This window comes from Pelobates fuscus, chromosome 13 (genome assembly GCF_036172605.1).
Source record: "Pelobates fuscus isolate aPelFus1 chromosome 13, aPelFus1.pri, whole genome shotgun sequence".
In the NCBI taxonomy this organism is placed as follows: domain Eukaryota; kingdom Metazoa; phylum Chordata; class Amphibia; order Anura; family Pelobatidae; genus Pelobates; species Pelobates fuscus.
The window spans coordinates 35,697,210-35,707,267 of NC_086329.1; the positions used below are offsets into that span (position 1 = coordinate 35,697,210).

At 45.2% G+C, this 10,058-nt stretch overlaps 1 protein-coding gene across 1 annotated transcript in view; it reads right to left on the bottom strand.

Annotated features, from left to right (window-relative positions):
* CLMN (calmin) overlaps positions 1-6,562 on the bottom strand; it is a 100,855-nt gene extending 94,293 nt beyond the window's left edge. The window contains exon 1 of the mRNA XM_063438969.1: positions 6,286-6,562. Within this exon, the coding sequence (XP_063295039.1) occupies positions 6,286-6,367 (82 nt within the window). The 5' untranslated portion in view covers positions 6,368-6,562. The remainder of the gene's footprint in view (positions 1-6,285) is intronic.
* Positions 6,563-10,058: the final 3,496 nt, after the last annotated feature.

Consider the following 10,058-nt stretch of genomic DNA (forward strand, 5'->3'; position numbering starts at 1 on the left):
CCAAGACATACACCCCACTAAGGCCCGCTATGTATACACTCAAGCACCCCAACTGAAGCACATAAAGGGGGACGAATACACGACCAGCTAACCCAGGACAGACGATCCTCGGGCAACCCACCCCCCGCGCGAACACGACCTTAGAAATAGAAGGGGACAGACACGCACCTCGAATTCTACCCCAAAGAAGCCTTCGTTTGACCTCAATTGACCCACAAATAAAAATGTGCAGAAATCTCTGACATCACAGGTTAGAACTGACAGAATGACGCATGCCTGAAATATGTTGTGATATCATGAAAACTCAGAAACCCAGACGGCTGTTGTGGCCATACGGGCTGTATTGTCATAAACCCTGCACACAAAAATAAAGAATTACAAAAAAAATTATTCTAGTGGACGAAAATAAATTGATTTTTTTAGAGAACATGAACGGAAACGGAAAAAAAAAAGAGAAACTGTCATCAGAGAAAACTGGAATAGGATGGACCATAGAGTAGATAGCTGTGAAATGAGTAGTAGGACAAAGTGACTTAAAACGTGAAATGAGAGGACGGGAGATGGAATGCGATGGAACAGAAAAAAACAGAATTTGCTGATTGATCGTGAACATGGAATGATAGAGATGAAACGAGAAGATATATAGGAAAAGAAGAGGATTGGTAGAGGATGGTAGATACGGTTGAATACGAGCTATGTCCGGAATGCAATAAACGGTGGTAAAATGGTGTAAGTCTTATGAGCTTGTCTTAAAGTAAGCAGCCCCTACTCATGTTATTAAAACAACCCCATCTCTCTTCACCAACAAGGCTGGACAGCATTGGCCTCAGGGCACCCAGCCCTATATCTAAATTGTACCTTGAGATGTGGTATTAATATAGCTTTTACTGAGTTATTTGAAAATTATTTCTCTAGTTATCCCTGACCACTCAGCACAAGAACAGTCTGACCTTCCTACTCAAAAACATCAGAACAGGTTTTACAAGAACTTCCTAAATAATCTTTACAAGTACGTTCCTCTCAAGCATATCTTAAAGGCACGTTTTTAACTAGCATCACAACTCCACCATAAACAGCCCTTACAAGCACATCCTTTGAAAGGTTTGTAAGCACATCTCGATGCAAGTATCTCTCACATAGGTCTGTCAGAGCATCCCTGGATCTAGAGATAAACAAAACGTATGTTATGTCCAGATCATGAATCAATTTGCCGGGACAAAAATTGAATTTAGGCAAATTAATGACCCAGAAATGGCAGTGCATCATAACCAGATTATGAAATGAATCAAACTTTAAAAGAATACTATATCTTTAGGAATATAATGCTTTTTTCTTTTCTTTTTTCTTACCTGTATCCAAGTCTAGGTCCCTGGGCGCTGAATCCATCTTCTTATACAGCAACGTCTCACCCATGGGGAAACCTCATGTGCACAAGCATTAGACTTTCCCCCATAGGAAATCACTGGATCAATGCTTTCCTATAGGGATTTTGAAGACGGGTGTCCTTATTCAAAGCATGAGAATGTCCAATGTCATTTCACGAAGTTAAACTGTGAAAATGCAGGCAGCACCTCTAGTGGCTATCTTAACCCTGCAGTATAAGCACCACCATTTCTCTGAAACTGCAATGTTTTACAGTGGAAGGTCAAGAGGACAGAGAAACTGCATCCAGACCACTTCAATGAGATTAAGTGGTCTGGGTGCCTATAGTGTCCCTTTAAAGACTACTTAATCTGGGTGGGTGCCACGGTACACATGACATCATAACCACTACAATATGTTCTAGTCAGTATGGTGCTTGGAGTGTGCCTTGATTTCAATAGGCTAAATCAAATGATAGAGAATACAGTCAAACCCTCCTTCCCCGTAAACGCACACAAATTGCTGGAACCATTGTTTTAACCAGTTTCTCCTTCTGTCTTGTCTCTGCTTGGGTTGTTTGTTTTTGTTAAAGGACCACTCTAGTGCCAGGAAAACATACTCGTTTTCCTGGCACTATAGTGCCCTGAGGGTGCCCCCACCCTCAGGGTCCCCCTCCCGCCCGGCTCTGGAAAGGGGAAAAGGGGTAAAACTTACTTTTTTCCAGGGCTGGGCGGGGAGATCTCTGCCTCCGATCCTCCTCCGTTCCGCCCCGTCGGCTGAATACGCACGCGCGGCAAGAGCTGCGCACGCATTCAGCCGGTCGCATAGGAAAGCATTTACAATGCTTTCCTATGGACGCTTGCGTGCTCTCACTGTGATTTTCACAGTGAGAATCACGCAAGCGCCTCTAGCGGCTGTCAATGAGACAGCCACTAGAGGATTTGGGGGAAGGCTTAACCCATTAATAAACATAGCAGTTTCTCTGAAACTGCTATGTTTATAAAAATAAATGGGTTAACCCTAGCTGGACCTGGCACCCAGACCACTTCATTAAGCTGAAGTGGTCTGGGTGCCTAGAGTGGTCCTTTAATGTCCATGTCAAATATATCTTTGACATGGACATTAATCCCATGCAAATCCTTCTCACAAGAACAAGAACAAATTTTCAAAAACGAAAAAAAGGCAACAATATTATTTGCATACATTTCTCCAACAAGTTTTATTTACAAAAACAGTGCTGAAGAAGTTTACATTTTAGCACTCCAAACACATAAAGCATTTCAACATACTAGATACAGAATATATAGTGGTACAGCCAACCTGAAAATAGAAAACAAAAAATACATTATGTAGCATTGCTTAGGCGACTTGGCCTAATAGATGAAATATACTGCACGCACAAACCACAAAGTGGAAAATCGTGTAAATCAACCCCGGACAATCTTGATATGGTATACTCTCAGATAGACAATCACCATGAATCTTGGTGTAGCACCATAAACAAAGTATAAAAAGACGGCACAGAACGTTCTATATCCAATACAGCTTGGGGATGTTCTTTATGTGTCTGGCGTCTGCCAGATTGTCAACAGTTGATAAAAGTACCGATTTCAATACAAATCAGCACTTTTATAGGTGGGGGGCAAAATCACCTCCCTGGCTGTCACTCAGACAGCTGAGGAGGCTTACTGCTGTGTCCGTTAGCTCCACTGAGCTAATGGAAGTGGCAGGTGTACTGGTGTGATAGCAGAACCAAGTGGATCCAGGTAAGAATTCGAACCATTCTAAAACAGATTGAATCCTTACAGTAAGTTAGTTTACAAGGGCACTCCTGGCACCATAACCACTACAGCATGTGCATTGTGCTTGGAATGTTCCTTTAAAAATTTAGTGTGTAGGATACAACCCTTAAAGTTTATATGGATATAAAATGCATGCTATCCAAGCCCTTGTCAGCTGCGCACTTATTAGATAGGTCAATTACCGCCCAACTCAGATGAGCGTTTCAGTATAAAAGTGCATCCTATTATTTAAATTGGGTGTGAGATTACTTGCTATAAAGATGAATGGGAAACATTGTAATTTTGCAATGCTTGTTAACCCTGGTCAGAGGTTGGGCAAGAAAATTGTGTGGTAGGTGTTCAGACAATAAAATAACACTGCTTCTTTACGTGCAGTTAAACAAGGAGGAGTGCTTTCATGGAGCAAAAAATAAAATAAAAAATATAAGATACTCTAGGCATCAATTGTGTTTCCACGATATGGTGTTTTTGCCTGAGTACATTAATGCTTTGCATAACAATCCTATTGAGGTTGCCGAATTGTAAATTTTTCATTAAAGCGACAGTCTATACTTTAAAATAATTCACCTTAATTAAGTTATTTTGGAGCATGGATGGTGACCCTGCTGCCTAAATGTTGTACCATTTAAGAGAAATGGTAATATTTACATTGAGAATTTCCCGTATTTACTAATGGCTGTCAGACAGCCAGCCAATAGGAACTTCAGACAAAATAAATGTAATAATTGAATTAGATTGACATCCAGATTTAGAATGCAAAGTGCGTAGCACACAGTGTGCTTCTCTAGGAGTCGTATTGGATTCACGGCTTCTCAGAGAGAAGCAGTGGATTGGTGTTTTCAATGCTTCTCTATGAATCCTGATGAGCTGTCCATAGAAGGAGTGGGTTGCAGTGAACTCCAATTATATTTCCCACACCCTCATCCCCTAAAAGTGGGATCCTAATCATTTCCTGAACTCCGGAGTGTCATTAACTTAAAACTCAGCAACTTGGAATTTTTTTTTTTTTTTTTTTTTTTAAAAAAGGTTACTCAAACATTTTTTTTTTTATGCAAGCTATTTTTGGCTAAATGTAGTGATTTGGCCATGAGCTCACTGTTGTCAATATAAACCTGCATGTGATATGGTAGGAAAGAAACATGTCGAGTCTATTATGATGGTTAGTAAGAAGGTCCTGTATATGTGCGTGTATAAAATAAAAGGGAAAATACCAATTATTGGAAGGTGTGTGCTGGTCTATTAAAGCCATTCAATGTGATTCATTTAGATGATGGAGTAAAAAGGTTCTTTTTGAAGTCTGTTGGAACAAATGTTAGTGGAATGTGAATCATGCTCTAGAAGTCTATACAATAAGTTCTTGTTGGGTGGGAGTGCTTTTTCTGCACTGGCATCCCCTCTGACATTCAGTGGGTAAAAATAATGTCATCACACCCACTTTCGGGGTCCATTCTATCTTTAGAAACAAACCAGACAGATGCCGAATTGCAGGGACAATTTAACGAGGTTGGAGGGGGACATAGGGTTTTAAAACCACTTGGACTAGCTCTACCTCTCTGTAACCAAAAACAACCAGCTGACTTTCTTTACATACTTCTGTAGGGTTGCAAGATCAAAAGAATACTTGACGTTTTTTTAGGCAGTACACAGAAAGCTTTGCCCTGCATTATACAGAATGTATCCGGTGCAGAAGGACATCACTTTTCATGGACTGTGCTTCAGTATGAAGAAGTTATGTGTCCAGAAAAACATGGTGGATCTGTTATCCCTAACACCAAGAGAAAACAAAATAGTGTACTGCGCTTCAATCCATGGTAGAATCACACTATACCATACAAGATATACCATACTTCCCTACCATGTTCAATATAAGAATACTAACGATAAAATGCAATAATTGCTTCAGGCACAGAAAATTCCTAATTGTTTAAAGTTGCACAGTAGTAAAGAGCCAAATACACCTGCTACATTGCCTGGCGTATGCAAGGTTGAAATAGATTATTGGTTTGCTTGATGATGAGAAAAATAATCATCTATTTAACCTTTCATGGATCAAGCATATTCCATAGTTTCGTACCAAAATTTATCATATATTACAATATCAAATATTTACCAGCAAAACAGGACTGCACAGAGTAAACATACCAATAACCTTTAAATTCCTTGCTGGAATTAGGTTTTAATAAATAAAGTAGCAGCATGTTATTGACAGATACACACACCAATAATTGTGGAGAATAGATCAATAAATTGCAAATTTTAGGTAATAAAAAAAAGAGAGCGAGAGTGTGAAAAACAGCTTAGTCGGAGAATGTTTCTAAATGGCTATTTTGCTATTTAAGTTTTGCACTAAACCGCTAAATGAAATGTTTGTAGAGATCAGCGTAGGATCATGGCAAGAAATGTCATTAGAACTCCGAATGCTACTATTTACTTATTTGACTGCCATCAGAGAGCTAAAGAGTTAAACGTTAGTAAATATCTGGATTAGGTGAAAACATTCCCTTAGTGCTGTAAATGATATAATGAAGAATACAGAGCTAGGAGTAGGGCACCACTAGAGCAGATGGTTATAGTGAACAGGTTTCTTATTTTTTGCAATATAAGGACCACTTGCACACTAGTGCAGGACTGAGTGCAGCACCTATTGGACATTTATGGAGTGTCAGCTTTTAATCCAATGTTCTGCATGCAAGGGAGATGACTGCTTAGGTTGCAAAGAGCTTCTGCAGCAGATTGGAATTTTTAGGCTGAAATGGGCAATTGAGTTTTCTTTACTAAGAGGTATTTATTTTATACCCTGCAGCTACCATACTTGAAACAAGTTACAGGAAATTCCCATTATCCATATGGTAACCTACCTCCTTGAGCACCCCAGATACATTGTAGGCAATCTTCTACAGTAGTGGTGGTCAATAGGTATCACCCCAGCTGTACAACTCTCAAGATGCTTTAAAGATAACTCCAATCTTCAACGCATCTTGAGAGTTGTACTGCAGCAGCTGGGGGAGGCGTTACCTATTGATGGGAGTTGTAGTTGTACACTAACAGGAGTTATTCCTGTCCTATTGTAGTGGGGATGTTTAACCTCTGCACTCCCAGCCCCCCAGGATGAATAACCTACCTTGCAGGTTCTGGACCCTGAGATCACTGATCTGTCCTATGAGCTCCTCTCGCTGGAACCAGTCCCACTCGTGTCCGGCCATGGGGGGTGGGCAGGGGGGATCGGTGAGAGGGAAGGCGATAAACCTGCGATAAACCCGGTGATAGTCCGACAAGTTCCCGAGGAAGTGAAGGAGAGCGATCGGCTCCTCCCCCGGCTCCGGGGCCAGGTCAGTGCGGGGGGCAGGAGGAGGGCACTTCCACGTGTTGCCTCCTCGGCATCGGCTGCTCTGCCCCCCGGCCGCTCTCCCTGTACTACCCGGCCCTACTGACGCAGCTGTATGTCCTTCCCAATGGGTGTAACCTACCTGCACACCCACCTACCTCACTGCTGGACCCACCTCCCTGTCAGGCATCTAACTGCACCCACCTACCTCACTGCTGGACCCACCTCCCTGCCAGCCATCTAACTGCACCCACCTACCTCACTGCTAGACCCACCTCCCTGCCAGGCATCTAACTGCACCCACCTACTTCACTGCTGGACCCATCTCCCTGCCAGCCATCTAACTGCACCCACTAGCCTCACTGCCAGGTATCTAACTGCACCCACCTACCTCACTGCTGGACCCACCTCCCTGCCAGGCATCTAACTGCACCCACCTACTTCACTGCTGGACCCACCTCCCTGCCAGCCATCTAACTGCACCCACTAACCTCACTGCTGGACCCACCTCCCTGCCAGGCATCTAACTGCACCCACCTACCTCACTGCTGGACCCACCTCCCTGCCAGCCATCTAACTGCACCCACCTACCTCACTGCTGGACCCACCTCCCTGCCAGGCATCTAACTGCACCCACTAACCTCACTGCCAGGTATCTAACTGCACCCACCTACCTCACTGCTGGACCCACCTCCCTGCCAGGCATCTAACTGCACCCACCTACTTCACTGCTGGACCCACCTCCCTACCAGCCATCTAACTGCACCCACTAACCTCACTGCTGGACCCACCTCCCTGCCAGGCATCTAACTGCACCCACCTACCTCACTGCTGGACCCACCTCCCTGCCAGCCATCTAACTGCACCCACCTACCTCACTGCTGGACCCACCTCCCTGCCAGCCATCTAACTGCACCCACCTACCTCACTGCCAGGCATCTAACTGCACCCACCTACCTCACTGCTAGACCCACCTCCCTGCCAGCCATCTAACTGCACCCACCTACCTCCCTGCCAGGCATCTAACTGCACCCACCTACCTCACTGCTGGACCCACCTCCCTGCCAGGCATCTAACTGCACCCACCTACCTCGCTGCTAGACCCACCTCCCTGCCAGGCATCTAACTGCACCCACCTACCTCACTGCTAGACCCACCTCCCTGCCAGGCATCTAACTGCACCCACCTACCTCACTGCTGGACCCACCTCCCTGCCAGGCATCTAACTGCACCCACCTACCTCACTGCTAGACCCACCTCCCTGCCAGCCATCTAACTGCACCCACCTACCTCACTGCTGGACCCACATCCCTGCCAGGCATCTAACTGCACCCACCTACCTCCCTGCCAGGCATCTAACTGCACCCACCTACCTCACTGCTGGACCCACCTCCCTGCCAGGCATCTAACTGAACCCACCTACCTCCCTGCCAGCCATCTAACTGCACCCACCTACCTCACTGCTGGACCCACCTCCCTGCCAGGCATCTAACTGCACCCACCTACCTCCCTGCCAGGCATCTAACTGCACCCACCTACCTCACTGCTGGACCCACCTCCCTGTCAGGCATCTAACTGCACCCACCTACCTCACTGCTGGACCCACCTCCCTGTCAGGCATCTAACTGCACCCACCTACCTCACTGCTAGACCCACATCCCTTCCAGGCATCTAACTGCACCCACCTACCTCCCTGCCAGGCATCTAACTGCACCCACCTACCTCACTTCTGGACCCACCTCCCTGCCAGGCATCTAACTGCACCCACCTACCTCCCTGCCAGGCATCTGACTGCACCCACCTACCCCACTGCTGGACCCACCTCCCTGCCAGGCATCTAACTGCACCCACCTACCTCACTGCTAGACCCACCTCCCTGCCAGGCATCTAACTGCACCCACCTACCTCACTGCTAGACCCACCTCCCTGCCAAGCATCTAACTGCACCCACCTACCTCACTGCTAGACCCACCTTCCTGCCAGGCATCTTACTGTAGATCCACTCACTTACCTCTCTTCCTGCCAGCCACTTACCTGGACACTCTTCTGGCAGCTAACTAGACACTAGTACCTACCTCGCTGACATCTAAATGGTCACAAACCCACCTACATCTTTCCCTGCAAGCTTAATATTCACCCACCCATTCCTTGCCTTATTACTGCCCCCCCCCCCCCACCTCCCAACCAAATGCTTACCCACATCAATATCAGCTACCTACTTGCCCACTTCCCTATCCACTTACTGCCACCCTGCAATGAAGTGGACATTCACATAAGTGCCAGCTAAATGCCCACCTACCTTCCTAACAGCTAATTGAACATTTAAGTCTGTGCCAGCTAACATCCATGCCACCTGACTACCAACCTGCCATTTAAATGCCTTTCCAGCTGCCACAAGCTAAGGAATATACATCCTAGACTGTACACCTATCTCCCTCATATAAATGCCAGTCAGTAGCCCATGTTCCTTCCAGTCCTGCACACATTTTTGTCAACATTCCATTACGAGCTAACTGCCCACTCCAGCCAACAATATGCCACTTACATGTTTCATCTGAATGCCAGCTCACTACCGAACATTAGCTGTTAGCTACTTCCCATCCATTTTCCTACCAGTGTCCACCCACAGCACTCCTATCAAACTGCCCACCTTCCTACCCGTTAAAACTGCCCACCTTCCTACCCGTTAAAACTGCCCACCTTCGTACAAGTTAAAACTGCCCACCTACATTACTGCCTGATAACATCTCCCCATCCTTCCTTGCAATTTAACTTATCAGCATCTCTAATAAACCACCCATCAACATCCCTGCCACCCACTCACCCTTCTTGCCAAATGCTTTTTACTCTCGCAACCTACTTCGATTGCCATGCCAGCCATATGACCGCCATTTGGCCATTTCCCTGACCACCTGCTTGTAAACGTAGTGATTCTCTCTGCTAAACCACACTATTTTCATCAACGATCACTTCTCTAGAAGCCAACTGGCTGCTTTCCTGGACATTTAACTAACCACCTGTCTCTCCCATTGGACATATCTGCTACACCACCTGCTGTCACATGCTGTATGCCAACCAAATGCCCATTTTCTTCCACACTTTGCCATCCTCTCTACCAAATCAATGTTCAGACCACTAGATACAATGTGTAAAACTTCTTATCAAGTGGGCTTATTTTCCAAACTACTCTTAATCTGTATCAATTCACTATACACATCCTTAATTACCCTAAACCAGGGGTGGGGAACCTTCAGCTCTCCAGATGTTTTGGACTACACCTCCCATGATGCTTTGCCAGCATTATGTGTGTAAGAGCATTATGGGGAATGTAGTCCACAACATCTGGAGAGCCGAAGGTTGCCTATCCCTGCCCTAAACACATGTTCCTGTTAATGTAACGTCCACTTTACTGCCAATCCATTGCTATGTCCTTAGCTACATATTACCAATCCATAAACTCAACTGCTTTATCCCTTATCCACAACATTAAAAAAATATCTAACTTTCAAGGCTAAGAACTCACTACCCATGCAATCACAATAGGATTTTCTTTTTTAATTATTATGATT